General features: G+C 35.3%; 1 protein-coding gene across 3 annotated transcripts in view; it reads right to left on the bottom strand.

The window, feature by feature from the left end:
* Positions 1-27249, bottom strand: part of LCORL (ligand dependent nuclear receptor corepressor like) — a 67746-nt gene that overhangs the window by 18094 nt on the left and 22403 nt on the right. For 2 of the 3 annotated variants that reach the window (XM_026052376.1, XM_026052375.1), the window contains exons 2-7: positions 22340-22405; positions 15625-15704; positions 15251-15380; positions 7509-7763; positions 3745-3835; positions 101-2323 (exon numbers count right to left, since the gene is read on the bottom strand). In XM_026052376.1, the coding sequence (XP_025908161.1) occupies positions 1291-2323; positions 3745-3835; positions 7509-7763; positions 15251-15380; positions 15625-15704; positions 22340-22405 (1655 nt within the window). In that variant the 3' untranslated portion in view covers positions 101-1290. Of the gene's footprint in view, positions 1-100; positions 2324-3744; positions 3836-7508; positions 7764-15250; positions 15381-15624; positions 15705-22339; positions 22406-27249 lie in introns of those variants that run through there. The other variant, XM_026052378.1, reaches the window with a different exon arrangement.

The raw sequence follows: 27249 nt of genomic DNA, 5'->3' as shown, positions 1-27249 counted from the left end.
TTAAAAACTGTATTATGAAGGTAATTGGTCTCTCTTAAATTCTATTAAAAATTACATATTTAAAGTGAACTGTCTACCTTCTACCTACCAAATTTATAAAAGAATTTATATTACTGAAAGTTCAAAACAGCTTCACTGTTTAATATTTGTTTTTCTATCAAGACCCTGAACTGCAAATTTGGTTATTAGCAAAATGATAATGTAAGTTGTTTTTCATTTCGATAAACTGAAAATGTTTTGAAATGTCAGCAGCAAATACATTACAGTTACAGTGAGGTTTTTCAATAGGAGTGTGACACAATCCTTAAATAAATTTTAAGTAGTCATAACATCAACTAACCAGCACGTTTAAACCAAAAAACCATTCTCAAGCTCATTCTGTGCACATTATGAACATGCTCTAAGTTGCATTCCAGCTTTCTTCTTAAACCTTACAAGTTACCTTATTTTTCAAACTAAAAAGGAAAATTATGTTAATAAAGTTTAAATTATTTTATGCTCTTAGTATTCCATCTTATTTCATATTTAATAATTCTAAAACTACAGTAATTTCTCAGGTTTCGTAAGTGTACATTTTGTAAACACCAATTTCCTGCTAAACCACCAACAAAATTCTCTTAAAATGATAAAAAATGCAGTTTATGACTGCTAACATACATTTTTATCAATGAAATGTTTATTTCTTACTTGTATTGGATATTTAAGTATTGATGAGAATTTTTTTTTCTTTCACAGAATGTACTATATCCTACTAATACTTCACAAATCCACTTCCTTTTAAGGAACTAGCTCTTTAAAAAAAAAAAATCCCTTGATTTGTATAATCTGAGTTACTTACAATTTATTGCAAGTATTTTGTGAAGTATAAAAGTTTTGCAAACCCTTGATCATATATTTCCGTAATAAGATGGTTTGTTGAATGGGTACAGTGGTTCTTTACCAATAAAAAATTATGCTTCACATGACAAATACTTGTTTTCCCCGAAACATCTTTATGCTATTGACTACTAAATAAAACCTGAATCTTTTCACCTATTTATACAAGGATTATATTAAATACACACTATCAGAATTAAGTGAGCAACTCTATAATTCTGTCCACAGTGAAAACCCTGAATAAAACTATTTTCAAAAGGCATGTATGTGGTTTTTTGAACTGTATAATTTCATGTCTTCTGTCAGAGTGAGCATATGTATTTCTCACACAGTGTGTGTATAAAGACATACATACACACACGCACACACACGCGCACACACACGCACACACAGAACAATTTGCTAACAATTATTCTACACAGGCTTGCTACTATTTTTGCAGCTGCCAGTCCCTGAATCTGTCATAGTAAATAAGCCAGTATCTGGTAATCGGAGTTTCTTCTTCGGCGGAGTCTTCAACGTTCCAGATCTTTCTTTTACTTTATATTCTAAAGTGCTGTGAGGTACCCCATAAATTCCTTGTGCTTTGGAAACACTCATTTTCCCACTCATTACCATTGCAATTGCTTCTTCCATTATTTCATGATCATACTGCCGATAGCGGCCACGTTTTTTCCTTGGCTGCTTATTATCTTTACGATCCAAACTATCTTCCGTATTTTCTGAGGCTCCATCTACTGTTCCATTCTTAGCATTAAGACACAAAGGAGAGAGGTCCCCATGCAGAAAGTAGGAATCAACACTTGAGTGAGTTACAGCTCCAGAACATTCAATTTTGTTCTGTTTAGGGAGTATATTTTTCAATTTTTGAAGAGCTGATCCTTCTAGGACTGAGGAGGTTTTAGAAACGTGGTACATAACATCCAGAAGACCAGCAGTATCAGACTGTGGTTTGGATACAGAACTTATTCTTAGCTGAGGAATTTTTAATTGTACAGTAGGACTTGAAGTTTCATATTGAAGATTTTCATTTTTTTCTTTAAATTGAGTGACCATTCTCTGTAGAGTTAATTGGTGGAGGTAACTGGAAGCTGTTGGGAATTTTAATTCTGAGGTTTCAAGTAGACTGAGTTTACTTTTTTCTGTGCGCTCTGCTTGAGCTCTTGCCCACAAGGCTACTTTTTGTAGGACTGCACAAGTTTCTTTACTGTCTTTAAAGGAATAACTATCATTGAAATCTCGAGTTTTGTTTTTAAAAGGTGCAGGCTTTCCTGCTGGTAAGGCTTCTAAGTGGAGAAGTAAAGTTTTTTGAGGTATGCCATAAAGTATGCCTGCTTTATTTATGTCCAGTGCTCCAGACTGAATGTCTTTCAAAGCTTTTGAGAGCAAACCATCTGCAAACTCAGCACTTCTTTCCACATAGTCCTCTCTGTGTCTGTGTAGTCTCCTGGATGGATGGAATGAAACGATGGTAAACTGATGTATGAGAGACTCTCACACAGCTATGGAAGGGAAGGGTCCACTCCTTTATTATACTCCTTGCTTCGGTAACATCACTGCTTCTGATACTTTAAAGCCTTTGAGATGTGGTAGTTAAATGATTATCCTAGCAAAATGTTACAGTTCTGGTAGGACAGTGTGTCAAAATGGTACGGTGGCTTCTATAGCAGCCCTTCCAAGAACTTTATATCCTAGCTCAGTATTTGGTAATATTCTCAAGTGCTTGCTATACTCCCTTGTTCGCATGCTTGCAGAGCGACACTGTTATAATTTTAGTTGTACAATTAACGGTCCATTAAATACCCAAATCCTGAAGGAGTTTTTGTTAGTAGAAACGTGACGTTACCGCTAAACAAGTAATAAAAGAGTCAACCCCCTCATAGAAAATTTGCAGTATTAAGTACAAAACTACACACAAACAGCCCACACTGGCACAAAACTAGGCTTCTACAACAATAAGGTAAAGCGCTGTAATTAACAACCAAGTCCATTTTGGCAGCATAAACGCAGTTTTAAGAACTTCTGGCCACTACTTATAGCTTTCTATTACAAAGTCATATTAAACTTCTTTGTATCATCAAATTATTAAAATGCAGTTTTACATCGTTCAGCAAAATACTGTGTTTGCAGTCCTATTTGTAGCAAATACTTCTGTAACACGTACAGGTGACAAAAAGGGTCCTGCTACAGCTAGCAGATGGGAGGATGCCAAAATAATAACAAAATCAAAAAAAAAAGAAAAAAAGAGTGTTTCACTAGTTTTGTGGTAGCTTTCAGCAGATGCAATACCATTCCTATTGCTGAATGAACAAATTTAACAACTTGCCACCACACACCATAGCCAGAACCATGATGCAAGTATGATGATTAAGAGCTCTCTCTCTTTCCCTCTCTTTCTCCCTCTCTTATTAAGGAATGTTATATAGAATAGCCATTTAACTTGTTCATGTTAGTGGAAGAGCATTTTAAATCTAAATATCAATATTGCAATTTTTGTCCAAAATCAACGTTTCCTAAATAGACTCTTGGAGAATACATTCACATTTCCTTTATCATCCTACTGCTTTTATTATGTTATTTAATTTCAGTTCATTTTTAGTAACATGAACTAAAGTTTGGTGATTGTTCTGATAACTTTTCTTTAAACAGAAAAAAAAAAGGAAAAAAGACAAATGAAACATGATATATACATAGACACACACACTTATGAGGACAAAAATTCTTTCAAAAGCAAAATATAAAACCGCACGTGTGTGTCAGTATATACATTACAAATATGTTATGAACATAAAACTTGGCTTCAGAGAAATAAGAGGCTTGGGTTACTTCCTTTTACATAAGTTGAAAAGAGGCCTAAATGTTGCTTACCCAGACACTGAGTTTTCAGAACACGATGGATCGTATTTTGACTCTTCCAACCTTGCGCTTTTCTTGGTAGAGAGATCTAGCACTCCATCCCCTGCAAAAAACGAGCAGTCATGACAGCTGCTGTTCAAGGACAGCCTAGGAACTTTTGTTAGCAAACGTTCATACCTATGACATAGGTTTTAAGCACTTAACTTTTCTTGTGAAATTATATTTTAAGCAACAATCTTCCAAAAGGAAAAGCTAACATATAGAAATACTGTGCAGGGATTGTTCAGCCTATCTAGCTGCTGAAAAATGTGAATTACCAATCCCTGACTCTTGTGCAGCCAAGTCCCCTTTCATGTCCCTTTCGCAACGTTTTCTCCAACTTTACTTGATATTCACAGGCACCATGAGACATATACATATATATAAATATATATATATATATAAAAAAAACCCTCAAATTTCTATAATAAAATCCAAAAAGCAGAAATTAACCAAAGTGTAAAAAAAATCCATTTTCAGTATTTCATAATTGACTTTGACAACATAATTGACTTTACCTGGTGGTAAAGTAAGCTGTAAAAGAGAGAATAGGACTGAAAATACAAGCTCCCAAAAAAAAAAAAAAAAAAAAAAAAAAAAGGCATTGAGCCTCTAAACTGTCAGGAGAACTAAATGATCATTCAAGGTCCATGACAATTGGTTCCTCCAATGCTGCCTATGCATTCACTAGGTATAATTGATTTTCTTAATGGCAATGCTTTACAAAAAGATCTAATGAAACTCTTTTTTCAGCAAATCAGATTATTTTTATGTTCAAAGAAATGGATCTACCTCTGGTGTTAGTTTTCAGCATGACAACATTAGCTGTAACAACACCAAGGTACAAGTAAGACTGACCAAAGGTTATCTGCAATAGTCTGGGACATGCAAGGGCTACCAGCACCTGAACCTCCTCCAGACTGGTCATGTTAGAGAAACGGGGGAAAACATAGAACAAAGAACAGAGGCAATACTGGATATCCTTGAGTTCCTACAAATGGACACTTCTGTGGTAGTTCTGGCAAACAGACCTCTCTCTTTTTCAAGGAAGCCACTCGTTGTTATGAACTACTCTTTTGGGTGAGATCATCTTGGCCAACTCTCTGTCTCCAGCTGGCAGACTCTACTCCTAGGGTGGGAGAGCGCCCATCAGCCTGGCCACTACCCGAAGCTCATTGCTCAGTAACTACAATCATTGGGTTAAGGACGTGAGAGGGGTCACTCTCCTGCTCACTTTGTCCTCACTACCAGCCTGGGTCCTACTGGGTGGAAGTTCTTTTTGAATCCACCGACACTACTTTCACAACGTCCTTTATTTTCAGTATCTTTAAAATAAAGCTTTTTTTTTTCCTGTCTTCTTAAAAGACATCCAAGAGTTGCAGAGTAAAGACTCAAGACTCACAGGATTTATTATTTAGATAAGCCATTTTAAAGACGGCTGCTGTAAATTCAAAGAACTTGTCTAACTAAGAAAAGGAACCTAAATCATCTGTATTGAGACCCTTACCTGTTTTACTGGAGAAGCAGAATTTGAGTTCCAAAGATTCGAACACTGAATATTGACAGGGCAAATCTTGAACTTCCTATTCTATTTCTGCCACTTCATTTGGAAATAATTATAACAATAACTATAGCTAAAATAATAGACTAAAAAATTGCCAGAAAATTAAAAGTTTTTGTTAGGAAAGAAACAATTGCCTACTTTTTGAAAGTCTGCATACCAAAGAAGAAAAAAGTACTTTAGCAAAGAATAGCATCCTTCTGTATCTCAATTTAAGGTTGCTTTGTTGCTGTGGCACAAAACTTCATAGCAAGACTAGTATCTTTAATACTTGAACCACACTACAGCAAACACAGCGGTTTGTAAGGTCTGAGAATCTAGAGTATCTTAAAGAAGATAGCACTGTAAATTACAATTACAACCCAATAAATGCAAGCCAAGGAACTATTTTCAGTCTCCTATGTTTTGCTGGAGTTGTATGATTCTAAGCTTGCTGTTTACCGTCATTATGAGAAAGATTATTAAAAAAACAAAAAAGGAAGTATGACAGTATCTCAAACTTCCTCAGTACTTCAATCTTTTTGGACACAGGATCATCACTTTCAGATTAGCTGAGGGTGGCAGCAGAATTTTCTTCCCATCCCTACCCCATTCACCTTCTGCCTTCCTTTTGAATAAGCTCAAAGATTTATTTAGGCTCAGGGAGCAACCATACATGTCTAGGGGGACTTCATCCTGTTTTAATGCTGAAACTCGTTATTCTTAATAATCAATTGTGCAGGGAAGCAACAGCCTATGATGCTGAAATCAGAAAAGTAGTTTCACTACCCACACATTTAACTCTATGTTGAGCTGGCCAGTAGTACATCTCCAAAATCTGTAATTTGTCTATAGCTGGGACACATCAAAGCACAGTGGGCAAATACCCTCTGATTCGAATTACACACGGTAATCCCTGACATGAACTGTCTCTGCTGACCACACAAAATAGAAGTAGGAATTTCACAGTTAGCATTTCTGCTGTCAAAAAGAAAGTGCATTTAAGCTTCGTTTACAATAACCATGTTAAGCAAGGCACATCCACATCAAATTTTTTTTTTTAAATATGTCATCTAATTTCAGACTGCATCATTATGAATACACATGTGAAAGACACTTTAATTCTGACAAACACATAATAACTGGAGAGCATACATAATTTTAAACATTTACTTCTGGATTGACGTGAAACCGTGCATATTCCAAAGACAGAAGCTGCTTTTGTGCATGCTCCAGATTGCACAGAACAGTCATTATCCTTCCTCAAAACTCCTGCTTAACTAAATTAAACTCAAAGTCCAAAGCTTTCTTGTGATTACATTGTTAGCAGTTTTAGATAGTTATGTTCATGAAGGCAAGGATATATATTTCATTTTTTTAAAGTGACAATGGACAGACTTTATTTTTCTGGTTTCCTTGTTTCATCAAACTATAATCATTAAGGCATTGAAGACACAAAGTAGGAAAGTTTTATTTTCTCTTTCCAAAACTTAATACAGTCTAGATTGAAAGAATCATGAAGGGTCTAAGGTACGACACAGCCCAAAATGAACTTTAATCCTGAAACATTCAGTATCTTCTATCTTTTTATTTTCACATGGCTTCTTAAAAGCTATGTCTTCAACAGAATATTCAGCCACCCTTTTCCTCTGTCCCTGCTGGCAACATTTTTTTTTTCTCTAATTAGAATACTGGTATCCAGCAGGAAGGAAATGCCTTTTTCTCATAGTACAAAAGTCAAATGAAATAAGAGACACTATGGCAGGCCTGTGTCAGGCCAGCTGAGCTGATTTAGATTCAATACTGTAAAGCTGAGAAATTTTCATGCCAATAACAGAAGTCATGCATTCAGAAATGAGCTTATTTATCTTTTAACCCTTTTTTTTGTCAGAAAGAATGTTTTCACAGTTCTAATTTAACTTTTTTTTATTACTGCTTATAATATATTATTTTTTCGTAAGTGTTAAGCTGATACAATAACAATTTTCCTCCCAATCTTCATTTTAATCACATAGGATAATAACTTTCCTTCTTTGTACTAATTATTATTTTGAGTAGAAAGAAATTACAGATATTTGGTAAAGAGATATAGATTTTTTTTAAGGTAATTGAAACCAGAACACAATAATAAGGGATAATAAGGTAATAAAGAGCAGCAGTATGATTTTTCATTGAGTAAGTATATATAGAAATTTACCTTGCTGAGTATTCTGTTCTTGAGTTCGATTCACAGTGAGGTCTAGAGGACTATCCTGTTCTTCCTGAAGGGAGTTTTCCGTTTGGTTCATTTGGATACTTTTACATATCAGACTTGGTTCAAATGATGAACCATTTCTGTTCTCTTGAATTTTGCTACTTTTTGAAATGTACTCAATCGCAAACTGACGGATCATCTTTTTCATTAATTCCTGAGCAACTAGGGGAATGTTAGGATCACAGTTCTGAGGAAGATCTAGAAATAAAAAAAAAAAAAAAACCAACAAACACACAGGCAACAGGTGTGTTAAGAAAACAATATGTAATTGCTTTTCTTTAAACAAGTATTATTCATAAGTACAATGAATCAAACACATTGATTTAGATGTGATTTTTTTTTTCCTATGAGTGCTTCTAATTGGAGAGCACTTGGAAGAGCATGATTTATACATTGCAGTAGCTTTTGCATGTTATGACTGTGGAATAAGGTAAGTAAATTAAACTGTGTGGGAGAGAAGAAATAATGCAAGTGTGTCAGAATCCATGTAAACAAGTGGAATTTTCACTTGAAGACTCACTTTCAGTTTGGACGATAAAAAAAGAATAAAAATAATGTAAGCTAAATAAACTTATCAGTTAATAAAGAAGTTGTTTTTTATGAAAATCATAACAAAAATAATTATTTGAAAGCTGCTAAAAAACGAAAGGGAAACCTTATTAGACACCTAACTAAAACTGCATTTGAGAATCACTGAAGTAAAAAACTGCATTTGAGTGAAATTATAAGCAGAAATTCCAAAATGCTATCAAAACAAATGCCAGTAGATAGGTTAGAAAAAAAAAAAAAAAAAAAAAAAAAAAAGAGAGAGAGAGAGAGAGAGAGAGAGAGAGAGAGAGAGAGAGAGAGAGAAATATTACTCATTCATCCATGCAATCAGATGCAATCAGAAACCTGCAACGTGCTATTTATCAAGGCAGGCACAATTTCCCAATGCTCAAAGATTTGTAGTAGTATTTCACTATCCCATCCATGCTATCTTGTTCTTTCCTTCAACTCTGTGTCCCCAGAGTACATTAACACCCCTTCCAAGGCTTTATTTAACACCTGCTACCTCTTAAGCCCATATGCAATGAGCCACTGAAAACACATTTTAACAAAAAAATAAAAAAGAAAAAAAACTATAAAAAAAAAAAAAAAAAAAAAAAAAAAAAAAAAAAAAAAAAAAGGGATGCAGAAGCGTGGCAACTTTTAGCTGTGTCTTGATTGCCTGAAAGAAATGCCAAAGGACGTGGTTACAGCTATTTGGTTGCTTAACCTAGTCTGAAACAGAAGAGACAATCAATTGAGTTTTGTTTTCTTGGAGATGGGAAAACTAAAAGGATTGGACCTTGGGACTATTTCTATCAGGCAGACATTTTCATGAATAATTGCAAATCTTCAAGAGTTTAGAGTACGTTAACATCACATAGCATATTTGTTGAAGCACTTCATGGCAATAAAGCTTTATGCATCTATCAGCAAGAAAGTAACTGCCAAAAGAGACCAAGAAATGCTGCTCAAGATGAGAGGTGGTTTTTTTTGTTGTTTTGTTTTTGGGTTTTTTTTTTTTTTTTGAGGCTTATTCAAAACATTCAATTTGGAGAACCCATTTTCACCAGGAAGCTATTGCAAGGAACTGCAGCACAGTTACCTGGTAAGAATGGGATGTCCTGCTAAGCGTACGCAAAAGGGCAGCAGAACTGGAATTTCTGGTCAATGCTTTTGGCTGTTTCTTTGGTTAAATTTTAGCAGACAAGCTGAAGCACCAGCATTTCCAGAGTGCAGGCTGCGTATTCTCACTTCAAGAGACATTTGTACAACAACAGAACAAGAGGGCTCATGGTGGAAGGCCTATCCTCTCGAACTCTTTCAACCAACTCTCTACCTCAGTTTCTAATAACTGTAAGAGGTTCTGGAAAAAGATTTCAAGGTGAAAATGCTGGAGGATATATGCAGACAAAAAAAAAAAAAAATCTTTCCCTCATTATGTAACACCCATCCACAGGTACTCGGTTTATTAATATTTCCTGATTCTTCTAGATCATGAATGCAATAAATGCTCAATGGACATCTTTAGTGATAAGCTTATTTAAAAAGAAAGTGAAGGAGAAGAAAAACATCAAAAGAAAACAAACTTTGCAGTAGTAGGGCACCTAAGTGTCAAAATGATAATATAGCTTACACAAATGACAAAAGGAGAAGAAAAATTAAGAGGTTGAAATTAATAAAAGTTACTGAGGAAAAGAAAAGAGAAACAAGCACCTGTTAATGCAGGGAGAAATCTTAGGATTTTCACAGCAAGTGATGAAATTACTGATTTTAACTTAGAAACAAACAAACAAAAGAACAGACTGCAAGTAATCAAGGAACTCAAAACACATACAATATCCTCAACACTCTACAATCTACTGGATATCTAGTTCAGAAAGACTCTACTGATAGGAGAAGTTATTTTGTTGCATGTAGCCAAGGAGAAAAAAAGGAATGTGTGCCTGTGTGTGTGTGTTTGTGTTAGAAGAGTTTGGGACAACAGGTAACCATCAGTGCAGGGAGAAACATTTCACATCCTGATACAGCCAGTGCCTTTAAAAAGGAAAGAATCACGGAACATGAGGTGTGTCTGTCATTAGGCAGAGAGAACAAAAGTCAGGAACAAATAATTGCTTATCATTAATAACTAACATCAATTATTATACTAGTGCAAGAAAAAAAATCCTTCAAAACTGCCAGCTTTTTATTCCCTTTCTATTGCAGATTTCTCGCATTGCTAATATCTAAGCATGACTTACTTGCAGACATTCCTAGAAAAAGCAAAACAGAAAAAAACCACCTTTCAACCTAGTTGAAATAACAAAGATGTGTTTTGTATTGTAATATTTTCTTTAGAACTAAGTATTTTAACCCTTTTCTAATCATTTTCAAATACTTCCTTACAGAAAAATAAACACAATAACATTTCTAATATTTTCTATTGCCACCATTACTGTTCATTTATAGATTTAACTTACTATAGAAGACAATTCTATGAGAAATGTATATTAGAGCACAAAAAAACATATTTCTTTCAAGTTAAATAATCTGAAAGACATGCCCCAGGGACAAATTCATCTGCTATAGTTTTACCCGCTAATGGATATCAATCCACAGAATTAGACCACAGTCTAAGTTTATCTGCCAAAAATGCAAACAGCAGGGCTATCCCATCTTCAGCACCAACTGTTTCTTTTTCTAAGTCATTCAATCATCACTCATTTTGTAAGGGACCTCAGGAGGTCTCTAGTCCAACCTCCTGCTCAAAGCAGCATCAACTATGGGATCAGACCAGGTTTCTTTTTTCAGTTGGATCTTGAAGACTTCCACAGGAGCAGAACGCACAACCTTTCAGAGCAGCCAATTCCACTGCTTGACTCTCCTCACGATTAAAATTTTCCCTTCTGTCCAGTCAGAATATCTTGTGCTTCCATTTGTGTCATCTCCCATATTCCTGTTATCCACCATTGTAAAGAGCTTCACCCAGTTCTCTAGAGAACTTCCTCAGTGGTACTGGAATCTAACGGTACTACTGGTACTACTAATACATTTTTATGCAGAATGCATTACTTCCTAATCAGACAAAGCTATAGATACACATATTACAAAGAAGAAATAATAATGAGTATTTTGAAATTAGGAGTAATTTCCCATGTATCTCCACATAATAAAGGAAAGAAAGGTGAGAGATGCTGTCTAGTGAATGGAAAGAAGAAAAGGTGATAGTTTAGGAAACATGCTCAATTTTTGAAAGGTAAAAAATAGTCTTTTTAGGGGTAAGTAGAATTTTATATAATATTTTATCATTTCAGTAGAAGATTTCTGGGGAGTCAGAATAGCATACACACACTTTGTACTATATGGCTTTTAGGTACATATTAATCACATAATTATAAGATAAAATTACTGCTCCCTGTGTTTTGATGTTTATTGCAGTAACCCTTCATTGTACATAATAAATACTTAAAAAGTAGTTTAAAATTGGTAAATGCATTTTAATGTAGGGGAAGAAAACTATGAGATCTCTGAGTTTGCAAATCTCTATCACTAGCAAATACTTTTTTATTATCAGTAGATGGCACCAGTTACACTTGTATGTGTATGAACTAGAAGTTTTGATTCTAAGATGTCAGGAGTCATGATTAGAGCTGTTACAATCGTTTAAATCTATATGTCTACATCTGTTTGAGCTTCTATTGTCCACATACTGAATTTACACCACAAGGCAGCTACATTTAATCCAGGGATGATGTATGTACATTCGTACTATTATATTTCCTGTAGAATAGTCTTTAAGGAGTTGGTGTAAAGATAGCTCTGCTTTCCTCTAATTCCTCTCAGAACAATGCAGACCTCCTGCTACTGTTCGAATCAGAAAAGGCTAAATGAAGCATTTGCACGCAATGACCTGATATGTGTGCTTGGATTTTTGTCAGGATTCCAGTCAGAACACAAGACAAAACAACAATAAAGTTGCTTTGTTATTATGATGATTAATAGTAATGATTAAGACTCAGGATTCATGTTTAAGAACAAGTCTTCCTCAGTCTATGTACTACATTATCTTATTCTATTCAAATGCATGTTCTTTATTGCACATGAACAGTGTATGTCATCACTAGACTTCAATCTTGTTTGCAAGACTAGATATTCATAGGCTTGCCAAACTGGGTGTACAGCCCAGGAAACCTAACCAGGTCTTGACAACTCTGTTAACTCTGAGACACAGCTTAAGCAAAGAACTAGGACTCTTAGTAGCAAAGGCAATTATATGCTATGGAATAAGAAATATAATGTGTTGGAACATGAGAGAGATTTAGAAACAAGGGAAAACTTTAAAAATCGTTTTGTTGTTCTTAGCATAATACTGAAGATACTTAAAGAGCTGCCTAGAGTTTCTAGACAGATGCAAGTCAGCTGACTGGTTTACTCTCTTGCTTTCTGTAGCTCTGCTCCTTAAAACCTGAAAAGCCTTTTTAGAAATATATTTTCCTGTTTGAGCACATTCTGAAGATATAAACTGATTAACGCATGTGAAATGACTTTTTTAGGATCAAGGGATCACATTAACGTTGCATACAGTAACAACTTCCAAGAAGATACACTACACATCATTGGAATCTCAGAGAATTAAAATTCAGTTGTCAAAATATCTGATAACGCTCTTAAAAAACTATGGCTCTGGCATATAGAGATGATCATGATTAGTCTTCTGTAGTCCTAAGATAGCTTGCACACATCGGATGCATTCAGATCCAATGATGTCTCCCTGGACTTTACACACCTCCCCTGTCAACAATTTCACCTATCTTAGCAGTAATTATATCAGTCCTTTAAAAGAAAGGGCAATTATTTTTGTCTGGGATTCTACAGACAATCCTCATTTATAAATGCCTGAAGATTGCATTCAGTAGACAGCTATTTACAACACTGCTACACGTCTGGAAATCATCTGCACTAATTTCATGATGCCAGAAAAAACATCTGCAAATAAAAAAATAAAAAAAAACACACAAAGAACAACAAAAGAAAATAAAAAATCCACCAACATACTAACTTGTTCTCAAAATAAATGGATAATTAAAATGAGACCAATAAATACAACTCACAAATTTGCTCATAAGGTTAGAAGCTGCTCTTAGATGCCCTGAAAGAAACTGTGCTGGTTATCACAGCAGGAAACTGTAGCATCCTGAAGAATTTACAACCAAAACAAGTGAAAAAAATAAAAGTATTATTTCAATTTTAAAAATGACAAACCAGGAACTCTTTTTTTTTTTTTTTCTCTTTTTTTTAAGATTTAAATGGTATATATTACAAAGCTGAGTACAGTAACAATCCTTAGCTAAGATTAATGCAATTTTTTGGATTCCTTTTGTCCTAAGCATCTGATCTCAAAAGTCTTAATAAAATTCAGAATGCACAAAGAATACAGAGAGTTAACTCTCTCCAACTAATAAAGCTCTTCATCTTGCCCGTGCAAAGCCAAGACAATTACTTAATACCTCATAAATTGGCTTTACATGGCCTTTGCTGATACAACAATTTTTTCCTCTTCACCTTCCAATATTTGAACAACTTATGAGACTTTGCTGGAACCTAACCTGAGGCAATAACCCTACAAAACTCTTCAGAAAATCACCAGCTACCCAAGAGTTCATAAGTTCTTCAGAACAACAAGAATAACGTGAAAAGACTTGCCCTGTTTTTTAAAATACACAAAACTTTTCTGACTAAACACACAACAATTATGTAAAAAATATTTTCTTTCTGGACAAATTTCACATAAATAACTTAACAGGTGAGGCTACATCAACTTTCTTTTCTGCCATAATGAAAGCTCTGCTCAAGAAGAACCAAAAAATAGCAAACGTTTTTATACACGCAACATGAATCAGGCCAATCGTGAAAAAGCCTATGTCAAAAGAATAAGGGGGGGCGGGAGGGAAGCTGAGAAAGCAGAAATTTTAACTATCAAAGCACCTTTTTAGGGACATGCTATTACCATAGGATCTTGGAGTAATAAAAGTTTAAGTAGTACTGAGGTAGCAACTTAACATAGTATTTCAAATGGGAACTAACCAGGCTTGAGAAAGAGAGAGGAAACAAAAAACAAAACAAAACAAAACAAACAACAACAACAACAAAACCCCCACCAAACCAAAACAAACCAACAAACAAAAAAAAAAGAAATCAGGGAACGAAGAGGAACTCAAAATGCTCCAATTGAAAGATTTTTAAATCCTAAACAAATTCTAGGCTCAAGAGCATCATGTCCTACACAAGAAAAATAAAAATCCACTTCTTCAAGAAACAGTACACTCTTCATACTACAGCTAGGCAAAGGGAAAAAATTATCATCATTTCCCGACTATGAGGAGAAAGAGACTATAATTGATTCTCTACACTTGAAGTTAGAGGGAGAACTGCCACACTTGGTCCTACTCATCTATCCTGACATTCAAGTACACCTACTAAATAAAAAAAAAAAAAAAAGTGAAGATTGAATTTACTGAGTAGAGCCACATCCACATTCTTCACATGGAAATTTATGGTAGTAAATGAGTATTTTAGTCCTGCTGACAGTGACTAGTTTATTGCCAAGTGACCTAAATGAACCATGCAGACTTGTCAGCCACTCTCATGTACTGTAATAACTTTACAGGGCACCAAGAATGAGCATAGCATTTCATAACTCTGTATTTTCTTCGACTATGTTTTGGCAAGAAGTTTCAGTTACTGACTTGCATGTATTTGAAACAGGAACTTGAATATGAAAAGATCCAAAATCTCTTTTTAAAATCTGTAAGATATACTGTTTCATCTAAAATATATTTTTTGTTGAAAACTAGAAGTAAAAGCAGAATATTTAAATGCTTAAGAATTCCAGAGAAAGGCACCTGAAGTTGACAAGAAGAGGGAAGAGTAGCTCATGGGAGAAATAACCAAATTCAAAGTCAAGAGAAATATAAATAGTACTAATAGAACTAAGAGGAATGACAAGAAGGAAGAAGTGAATAATACCTCATTTGCTGAGGTTAAAGAAGATAAAAAGACTTAGAAAAAGCATTTGGCAGATTAGTAAGAATTAGTTGAAAATGAAAATGTGCGCTAAATAATTGAATTCTTCTAGATTTGTGTCAGGTAACAACATAAAAGACATGATTTATTACCTTTCTTTCGAAAGAGTGCATTTAGATAATTTTCTGCTTGGCATTCAATCTTATCAGTGTTGGACTGGCCCTGAGATGACAGTTCCTCCGTAGGCGTCGACTGTGAAGAACCGATAACTGATGCACGATCCTGGAAGACATGAAGATTATCATCTATTTCAGAAGTTATTGTAGTGATAGTGCAATTACTGAGACATTGAGCGAGAAAGACCCCCTAAAAAGGTATTACTATAAAACCAAAATACTTCTCATAACCAAACTAACTCGAGTCGAGTTATTGCAACCTATTTGCAAAATGCAGTTCTCTAATTCTTACTTTCATAACACAAACTAGGTGATGTTTGAGTCATGTTTGATATCATGTTCATACTTACACTGACTGTTTCTTTGTGTAAATTACAAAAGGAACATTTCTCATCCATAGACCAGTCAGTTAGCTCTTCTGGCTCACAGTCTTAAAAAAAGAACAAAAAAACTAAATGTTTTTAAAAAGCAAAAATAGATTTTGAAAACAAAATATACATCCTATAATTCTCTCAACTAAATTAAAATGTAATCTGACATGCATTTATTGATACACCATGAAATTCTTCAGGTATTTCCAACTTCTGTTTTGTTTCATATGGTCCTTTCTTTCAAACAGCAGAAGGCATCTGTCTTGGAATGAAAGTAAACCCATATCTTTTGACTGATTAGAATCAGACTGGATGCAGTTTCTTCATCTGCAGTTTCTATATATAGGTATCTCTCTGAATCCAGTCATTACTGCTTTTAACAAAGCAATAAGTTTGCAAGTTTAAGAGCAAGTTAAGATAGAATTAGGATAGTCTCTTTCTGTGTTTCTGGGTATGTGCTGTGTTTTACTTAAGGTATTTTAATTTATTTTGTACTAACACTAGAAATAAGTACGCCCTTATATTTACTTGTAACACTTGATTAATTCAGGTAACTTTAAATTACATTATATGCTGCATCCAATGGCAGATTTTAATCCAGGCAGAACACAGGACTTAAAGACAGCGCCCAAACCAAGTCCAGTCTCCTCCTACTGAAAGGAGGCACATGATACTAGTGAAAGGAAGCACATAATACATTTTATTAAAGTTATGAAGTTCCCTAAATAAATAAATGGGGAGGGAGGGAGGAAGGGTTTCTACCATGTACTCCAGTCTTCCCAAACCAACAATCACCATAAAACTGTTCCTAAACTAACTCTGCTAATTGTTAAAACTCATCTTCTAATTTCTTGGTCCACATGTTTTCTCTCTCCTGTGAGATTCAATCCCCCCGTCTTCATCTTCTCTGCATTTTTCCCATTGGAACTCCTGTTTTGTCAACACAGCTGACTAGGTCTCAAGATTATGACCAAATTTAATTTAATAGCCCCAGATAACTGCAGCATGCTTTAATTCAAGAACAAGTTATGAGGTCGCATCCTGAGAGAATGAGCTCTGCCATGTTAATAGTAATACATGTTTTTAACCTAAAACTGCCACCACAGCACATGGAGGTGGGGTAACTCACCAAACTCTGAATAATCCAAATCTTCTCATACATGTTTCTTTCCAAATTCACATTACTCTAGATATTCATAGATGACAGTCAATTAGTTTTTATGAACCCCTCTGCCTCAAACAGAGGCTAGTTAAGCTGCCCACCTTGTTTAGGTGTGCTAGAATGTATGTGACCTATTACACCATTTTGATGCCTTCCAGGCTGAACTTCCTAAGGGAAGAATATGTATATCATAAATCTTTCATAAAAGATGAATTCTCTCCTATAGGAGGGAAGCAATTACACAAAAATATCTTCTGCAATTTCAAAAAAGGAAGCATTTAAGGGAATGTTATTTAGTCACATCAGTATCCATGCCAGCAGCACTTAATAAGGTCACAGACTTCCATATACAAAGTACAAAGACAAAATCTACCACAACACAAATGAAGTTACAAATGCCCAAACAGGCACGTTGACAAGAAGAATCAAGACAATAAAGCAAAACTCCACCTAAGTTCGCATTCCACGTTAAATAAAATGAAAAAAGTTCCTAAGCTAAATAGGAACCTAACCCCAGACTAGTTTACTCAGCTCTAAAAATATTAATTTAAATCAGAATTCTCTACTAACAATCCCAGAGAGGAAAATTGAAGGCTTTGACAGGTTGGACAGTTGATGATCAAGAAAAACATTGTACAGTCAAGAAAACCTAGTGTCTAAGAACAATAATGAATTATTTTTATCGAATTAATCTAAGCTGTCCCTAACTGTCAGAGCTATTGTTCAAGGATGTCTGCAAAAAGCCCCATACCACACTCTTTCCTAATGAGTTCATGTTTAAATGGTTTTCTTTGCAACCACAACAAATCCATTTACGAATGTTGGGATTCTGAGCATAACTCCAAGACTTTAGGCTTTGACAGAAATTCTTTTGCCTTCAAATTCTGAAGCACACTCATTTCTATTATTAAGAACCTAAATGAAGAGCAATCCTTCTGTGTCACCATACAAGCAAGACTTGAGAAATGTCAGTTCTGTGTGGAAATAAATTTATTCAAAGAAATAACATACACCATGATAATGTATTAAGAATTCCAGGGGGTTAAGCAAGATTGACAGAATAAAAATGCAAAATACAAAGGTTAGGAATCATATCCAAATAATATTTGGAAAGGGGGGAAGGGAGAGAAAAGAATAATTGCTGTAACCCGTAAAAAGAGCAGTTATATCACTCCTCCAGTTGTTGTGGTAATACTTTGATTGAAAGAGAAAGCCTAAATACTGTCAGAGCCTCTCTCTTTTCTAGCAGTTAAGATACTACAGGGAAAAGGTTACACTAAAAACAAAAGGCAACCAAGGAAAGGCTTATCCCTTTGCCCTAACAGGATTATTTCAATTTCCCCCCCTCAAACACAGCACACATCTTCCTTCACATCTGCAGAGCTCCAGCAGCAGTGCAGGAGAGTCAAATAAGCCTGTGTGCGCTAGTGTGGCTTCTGGCTCACTGACACAAAAAAAGAAAGAACAAACTACCCACGTTTGCCTCTGTATGCACTCCTGAGCTAGTTTTACATCAGCTTTAGACCTAGATTAACTGCAAAGGACTTTAGGTGCAATAAACCCCTTTTTGAAAGAATACCCTCAGAAAATCTTCCCCCTCATTTCAAATCAGTGTTCATCCAAGGAGAAAAGCAAAATCCAACCGGATAACTGCCAGGATTATTGTTTGATATATCAGATATATCAAACTACAAGCATACAACAGTCTCGGGTCAGCATCACAGGAAACACACGGCAGAGGCCACCATATCAGTCCTACTGCAGACTGACAACCACTCTGCAAATGACCTGGGAGCAGAGATGACTCCTTAAGGAGAACATCCTTTCTGTTGGTTGCATTCAATTTAGGAGCACAGGGATCCTCTCCCCCTGCTTTTTTACACTTAAAATCCTCGAAGAATATTTGGTCCATGAGAAGAAGTTATAACAGACTGTACAATGAACATTTACTATTAAGCATGGTTTGGATCACTTGAAACCACTGTCTTTATATTTAAATCTGTTAAAGCCACTTTTATTTTTAAAAATGGAAATAAATTTTGACAAGATTGCTATTCTGTTGTCATTTCCTCAGCCATTCAATCCTTTGTTTCCCCAGCCCATTTTTCTCCAAGCAGTCACATTGCACTACACAAACTGAGACAGCCATAGGACTGAAGAGCTTTCATATTTACCTTTTAAAATGTGAAATGGTTGTCTAATAAATATAAAAACCTAAAAAATCCTACCTTTGCTTTCCAACACTTCCTACATTATTACAAAATTAGCTCCTCAAAAATTCCTGTCCATTGTCAAAATTTCAAACAAAGCATCTTCTTCTTTTTATATAGCACTACTGATACCTAATAAGCACAATAAAATTCCTGAGGCGTTTATTACTTTCTTTAATCCTTTTACTTTCATAAAAACTTGAACAATATTAAAGACATGCTCTTAATATAAATTTTCACCCCATTACCTTATATATTATTGCTATTAATAATAAAAAAAATCAGTCCTGCCCTCAAAATAAGCCTTTTATCCTAGCTAAAGAATTAGTATTTTTCCTGCTAGAGGGAATGTGGTAAAAGATTTCTGCATTTCTCCACACTGCTTTTTTCCCTTCTCTTTTTAAGAGAACCCAGAGTATCTCCTCAACAAACCTCACCCAAAGTGTCAGCACACAACTCCAAAAGAAACATTGCACACATACCAGATGATTAGAGAAAAAGCTTTCTGACAATTTAGCTAACTGTCCGGAAGTAGAATGTAAATAACAACAGTTTACAAGTGTATCTGCTTAGCTGAAAATGGGTATAAAGAAAGAATGGGATGAGAAGCCTCGAGCCAGCTGAGAGCATGATCAAGGATCATGCCAGGATGTAGAACTTGACACCATTGCAACCAGAAGCTACACAGACAAAACAGCCAGGGAGAAACCAATACTGAATAATGCAGATGAGAATGAAAAAAATGGTGCTGTCTTCAGGTAACTAGGAACTGTCATAGCTGGCTGAGTTCCTGATGAAATTCATTTACCTTCTCAGTAAAATTGGCTTTACATTTTTTTTTCCTAAAGAAAAACAAACAACAAAACCCAACCTAGTAAAACTGAAGCATTCCTTTCATCATTCAGATTTGTCATTCTACTTTATTTTCTCTCAAATGTCATTAAATACAATCATTTCATTTATAGATCAAACTATTGCAAGACAGAATCAAAGAGGAAACAGCAACTAATACTCAGACACGTTAAATTTCCTGCCGAGTAATTTTTTTTTTTTTTTTGGCTATATTATGAACAACAAATAAGATTAGCAATATAATAGCAGAATGCTAGTGCAACTAAGGGGCAGATATTTCAGCCAATTTCCCATTCTTGCAGTGCTGCATAACAAAAATATACAATTTGTCATGGCTTTATTTAATGAAACAGATATCCTTGCTTGTGAGGCATAACACTGCATATTGATAATATCGGTTCAGTGGTTATGATAAGCAAGACTGAGACCTTACCAGCTGCACTGATTTGGGCATGATGCTAAGAGTCTGTATTTCTAGTTCAGATTCTACCAACCGTACATTTTGCTAACTGAGGCACATCATTTACTTTGTCTCTTAGCTTGACCATCTGTAAAACTGAAAAATGGCACTTAAATTACATTGGGAAGATTCATTACCCATTTTACTTTGCAGTTTTGTACAACCCTTTATAACGCACTTCAGAATCCACCCAGAAATAGTCTTATACTATCAGTACTATCTATCAATCTCTTTCAAATCCTTTCTCTGAATATTCTATTTACAAACATGAATCAAAAGCAGTAATGTAAGGAGGACATCCCAACCTAACACTCTTTCTCTTTTCTCAAGTTGCTCCAGAAGCAAAATGAATGTAACAGATGTGTCAAACATATGGGCACAAGCTTCAGCTGTTCAGAAAATCAGGCACATTACTGGCATTCTTGCAAACGAGAGAAAAAACATAGTTTTAACACTTTACATTTTAGATTAACAGACATTTTTATTTGCCAGATAAAAAGTCAATAATGCAGTCCAAAATTGCTTGGACAGTAAATACTAGAAAAAATGTAGATGATAAATCTTAAATAGAAGGTCACAAAAATTCTCAATAACATGTGCTTATAAATAAACTCAGCTTCTCCCAGAAGACCATGCTAATACATACATGCAAGAACTACAAAGCAGCAATATAACACAGCATTGTCGACTATGAAGCTTAAACTGTAACATTTGTTTTGGGGTCAGTAGTTAAATAATATTCGTAACTTCCAAATTGCTTTCAGTCTTATTATACAAAAGACAGAAAATGCCTTTAATTTTTTTCAATACCTTTTGATAAAAATACACACACACATACACACACACACACACTTATACTTTAATCAGTAATTGATTTAAAGCCTGACAATTTGCAACCCACTGGAATTTCTAACTGGAAGAAAAAGATACTACATACACAAGGTTAAGAAAGTCCCATTCCCTTTCCAAAGCAAAACCAGGCTCGTTTCAATCACAGCAGATGGAAGTACGATTCATGAAAATAAACTTTAGCCCAAATTTACACATCTCTTTGCTGCTTTAAAAGTCTCTATTGGCATGCTTAGCTTTGTATCTGGCAGAAATATCTTCTTAAAATATCAGTAAAATGGCATTTCAAAATTCCCTTTTCCCTTGAAAACATTGTGTTAAGTATTCAATATAGGCCAACGAACTTGCATAATCTGAAGACGACCAAACCAAAATCAAGTTAAAGAAACTATTCCAAAGTTATTCCAAGCAAACGTATTCTTTATATGCTGCTGTTCATGGACTGGCAGCAAACAAATTACAAGCTCTATGAACTATATGATCAAAAAATAAATAATGAAGAAATGAAAAAGTAGGCAAAGCAACACACTGATAGCAGAAGAAATTTTTTCATAACCATGGAAAGGAACATGCCACTGTGCCTCCTTTTAACACCTCAAGGCTTTCTTTCGTGTGTGTGTGTGTGTGTGTGTATGTTAATGGCTGGTAAGTCATTTCATGCTTATTTTAATTAACTAAAAACTCAGGTGTTATTAACCGTTATTTCGGCGTAGCCTACAAGATATGGGATAAGGATAGGTGTACATGGGTGGCAGAAAATGCAACAAGAAAATACTTATTTTCTAGGCAACTACAAAAACAAACTAGCACGCATAATTTTCCTTTTAATATTGATAACAAACTGAACTTCTTGTCCTCCCTTTCTAAGAGTTGCCAGGAAAAAATGTTACTAGGGGATGAAATACTGCAGAAAAGTAAATCTTTCTCAGGCAGCTACTCAGGCATGCTTAGTTAATTCAACATTTCCTTGCAAGAGAATAAGACCTAGTTACAATTTTACCTTGTTTTGCATATGCATGGTACAGACAAGAACAATACACAGTCATATATGAAAAACAGCTAAGAAAGAAAACAAGAGAAGATTTCTTTTTCAGAATTCAGTATATGCTTTAAACTACCTAGTAAAATAAAGCTCACTGCACTAAATGCTGGCTCATTTACCTTCAAATAAGCTGAGGTCTCTTCGTAGCCTTGGTCCATAAAGCCCTTCTAAAATACTTTCAAAACCTGTAAACAAAAGAAACATTTAAAATAGTAAAACAAAAGTTTCTTAAAAGAAAGCAAATTAGAGAACATTATCAACAAATATTTTGGAATTCTGCAGTGGTTTAAGAAATTGTTGCATTTATCACACAAATATTTATTCCTTCTTCTAAAGTACCATTCAACAGAATCAGAAGATAAACATGAGACAGGGCAATTACCATCTGCACAGAATCAGCCTATTAAGCCATGCCCCAACAACCTCATTAGACTTAAAATAACTGCCACAGAATCTTAAAGGTGGGAGGATTAACCTCATAGCTTTACTCAAGTGAAGTAGCCTTTCCTACATTGAGAAGCAGAACCATACATGACAAAATAAGAAACAAAGCAAACCAAATCAGAAATACCGAATTTTAGATCACCATCATAATCTGAGTACTCCAATAATTCCTTAAATGTAAAAAACGAAGGTTTTTTCTGCTCTTTATGTCATAACAGCTTTATTTCTAGTCCTGCATAACTGTACAAAAACGTTTTAAAATTGGGGATTAGATAAATCCAATTATTTTCCAGATTTACCAGCTAGTCTGTGTTAGATCCTTGGGAAAATCAATGCAGTCAGGAAGAAGACAAAGCAAAACAACAGAAAAATAAAACAGAAGCAGAGATCCAGGATATTTGATGAAATGCAGCGAGAATTTATAACATCCTCAGTATAATAAAAATGAAGTTTAGTTCAGCAAAGAAACATTTTCCAACTGTCCTTCCTTTTCTCCTATAGACTTCCAAATAATAAGCCTATTTTCAACTAAGAGGATAATTCAAAGCAGTATTTGGATGTTCTCATTCTTTATACTCAAGACCTGTCCATATTAAAGATGTAGCTGTTTTACAGTACTTTGTGAGACCACTTTATCATTCTACTATTTAAAACAGACAGATGTTTTCAGGAAACAATTACCCTCAGTAGAGTTGCCCTTAGAATTACAAATTTCTTTATAACTGCAATGCCCTCTGACAACAAAATATACCGCTGTTGAATCACAAAATAAATAAATTTATTTGGTTTGATTTTGATTATACATTAGTATGAGGAAGAATAAATACCTACCACACCTTAATTAGCATCTTAAATAACATTAGAATCCTAAAGCAGATAAAAGAAGTTATTTTAAGACAGAAGAGCTGTTTAGCTTGATTAGTCACACTGCCTTAAAAATTTGCCTTTCAATTTTACATACAAAATGAATATATAAAAATTGTTAATTACATGTATTTAGACAATCACATTCAATTTATAATTTTAATTACTATAAATTTACAATTTGTACTATAAATATATACACACTGATACTTAATTTTTGCCTTTTCTTTGTATTAAATGCAGCATCAGGAACGTATTACTTGACAGAATTACCATCCCCTCTCAGCTTTAAAATAAAAAACAACCTACCAAAATCAGAAAGCAAAAACCCAAGACCCAAGCACACACTGAAAGTTATCTTAAAGCATTATCTACTGATGCTAAATTGAATGTAATATATGTTCACAGATTAGCAATAAGTATAATTAACAATAGTGAGCAGCTAGCCAATAGTTAGGTACTTGCAAGTTGTTATCACTATCTAAAAACACCATTGGTTTGAAGCATCTCTTGGAGACAGCTTACTCCAAAAGAACATATAACAATTGTCACTACTCCACACTTTGCAAAATAAACAGAGAATTTGTTTAAAATTCCAATCAGCACCCTCTAAAACTGACAGCTATTTACTGTTTTTTTTCTTCTTCTTTTTTTTCCCCCTCCCTTACTTTATTTCTCCCTGGACCAGGGGATGGGAGAAGGTTCATCACTTCTCCCTTTGTCCCACTCATGTATCTGCTCTTTATTCCTGCATGTGCAGGGGGGTTGGACTAGATGACCTCTGAGGTCCCTTCCAACCTTTAGCATTCTATGATTCTATGATTCCATCTCTGCAAACACCAGTGCACAAAATCCACCTCTGTGAACTCTTCCTTTGTCCCATCCATCCAATGTGAAAAACACTCTTATAAATTCTCCCAGAAATTCTCTCTAGTGTTACAATTTTTACAATTTAGACTTGTTCAAGATGAATATTTGCCTTTTTTTTTTTTTGTCCTTGAATAGGATCCTAGATCCTTTCTTTCAAAAATTGACTCATAAGATTTCACAACACAAAGCCCTTTTTTTCCAGTGCTTACTTTAAAGTCTTCCCAGCAAAACTGCACTGTACAGTTTTCTACAAGATCCAAGTTCCTCTGCTCCTTTTCAGTGGAATACATGACATTTTTAGTTTGCTCTGAACAGGAAGAATGCATTTTAGTTTCTAATAGAGCTAAAGATGAATATTGGCTTTATTTCATAAAGCGCAATCATCTGAACACAGGGATAAAAAATAAATAAAAATTCATGGGACAGTACATGTAAGAAAATAGTAGGTGGTTTTGGAACTGTTCCAAATCTGGCAAGCCCTCAAACCCAATCAGAATACAGAGGTTCTTCGCTTACCGCTCTGTGATTTACCAAACAATCAAGAAAACCTGCTGAGTTCCTTTGCCAAAACTTTTCACATCAGACTCAGCTCCTGATCACCTGCTGGATTCCTAGCTGGCTTTCAAAACTAACATTAGGATTACTTCCCTCTCCAGCCAGGCATGATGTGGCTACAAACTCAAAAGAAAGTTTGTTCTATTGTTTTTTGTTTGGTTATTGTATAAATGTCACTTTAATCCCTTCGGCCTCTACTAAAATTCTTCTCTTTCTTGTTTTACTTCTTGTATCTTCATGTAACAACTTTATCAGCTCTGACACTTTCCTGACACCCTTTTGATTTAAGTTAACTGCTACTTAGAGTCTTGCAACTCTCTTCACAAGGAATGTGTCAATGTCTATAACTGATCTCATGAGAATTACCAAGGTGTAGTGAGATAGTTGGTACAACTGTAATATTGCAATGGATGGATGATGGATACAATGGATACAGGTTCTTTAGAAAAAAAAAGAAAACAAAGGGAATGCAGTGTGGGAACAAAAATGGAGAAGAGCATGAAGGAAGAACTGATCAGGGACATGTGAGCTGAGAGCAGTATTGCTAGCAAAATGACAGGTGGTAGAGACCCTGTGAAAAGCAAGGAAGGGAAGTCAGCATTTGTGCTTCAGGAGAGCAGACTTCAGTCGTTTAGGAAATTAGTAGCTTGGCTGGGGAGCAACAGAGAAAGTAAGGCAGCATCTGGGGCTGAGAAGAGCTGACTTGTCACCAGAAACAGTCACCTCGGAGCAAAACAGTACACTGTTTTGCAAAAGGCAAGTCAGCCTGCCTGAACAGCCAACTTGGACTCCATAAGGAGCTGTAGAAAGGCAGGAATAGAAACATCACCTGGATACTCAGGAATAGAAACTAGGAAAGTCAAGGATCAGCTGGAATTGAAACCGATAAGCAACACAGAGAGTAAAGAGACAGGCTTCTGGATGTAGAGCAGAAGCAAAAAGACAACTAAGCAGTGTCCCACTGTTGAATGAAGTACGGACATGTAAAAGAGGAAACAACAAACATTGAAGTACTTTGTGCTTTCTTTTCCAATGATTTATACTGGCAAAGATCTGCTCAGCCTTCCATGGCCCTGTAAACAGTGGCAAACTGCAGGACATGAAGCACTACCCATGCTGGAAGAAAGTCAAGGTAGGGACCACTGGAGCAAACTCTATGCAGAAGTCCATGGAGCAAGCTAGGATGGCACACGAGGCTATCAGCTAATATCAGTGTAAAGCTATTAATATATCACCTTTAAATAGCTGTCAGAATAGGGAAAAATGTCCCATGGGTTAAAAAACTCAAATATCTCGTGTTGCTTCTGTGTGTGGCTGACTCATCAGTGCAATCTTTTGCCTAACTGATTCAGGAAGACAAAAAGGCCGGGGGGGGCGGGGGCGAGAAGCAGTATTAAGAGTAGATAGTCCTATGTTACACAAAAGACACTGCCCCATCTTATCCCTGAGCTAATAACTAGTCTAAGCTTACTCATGAGCACAACCAGCTGCAAAACCCACTGTTCATGTAGCCTTATTTAAAAAAGAGGGAAGGGGAAATCACAGCTTGGGGTAAAATTCCACTATTACTACTACTGCTAGAAAAAAAAACATTATTAGTACCTGTGTGGAACATGTGCTAGGCTGCTGGTACATCTATTAGTCAGCAGTTATGTTCAACCAACTGTCCTCACAGTTGCTGCTGACCCCGATTAGCGGGTGCTGATTTTGGCCCCCAACTTTATTTTGGTTATTGCTAATCTCCTAACACGGGGTAGGGAAAAAAGGTGTAATAAAGCTAGGAGGACTGTTTTACTATCTTGTACCTGAGACAGGGTCCATGACAAGGTTTGTTTGGGCTAGGACTAGCTCTTTACTGAAGGATTCAGCAATAGTCATTCTCTGAGTTAGTTCCAACATGTTACTTGATGTAGTGTTTAAGATTTAAAAAGATAATCTAATGAGAAACTAGCTTTCAAGTGCTCAGAGCTATACAATCTATTTCAGCTTCCTCTAACAGTTATTCAGCTGTTGTGTCAGCTACCAAGTGCTTTGCTACATCTTAAAAGCCTACCCCTGACAGGGAATGTATAAGAAGTATGAAGGGTTGTAAAATCCCTTGTTACAACAGACAGAATAACACTTGAACTGATGCATTTGTGCAAGTTTCCCAGGTGGTGCATGTTATACAGCCTTTTCCTGAGCTATTCAAGGAACAAAGACTCTCCCTCCCTGCAAAACCAACTTGCAATCACCTGTTCTTTACATAGTGTGGCTATTATTGTGAACGCCACTCCTCCCACCAAATACTCCCAGG

Source organism: Nothoprocta perdicaria, unplaced genomic scaffold, assembly GCF_003342845.1.
Source record: "Nothoprocta perdicaria isolate Ctin4 unplaced genomic scaffold, notPer1 scaffold_88, whole genome shotgun sequence".
Taxonomy (NCBI): Eukaryota; Metazoa; Chordata; class Aves; order Tinamiformes; family Tinamidae; genus Nothoprocta; species Nothoprocta perdicaria.
The sequence above is the reverse complement of the archived record's forward strand: the minus strand, read 5'-3'. Positions and strand labels throughout refer to the sequence as shown.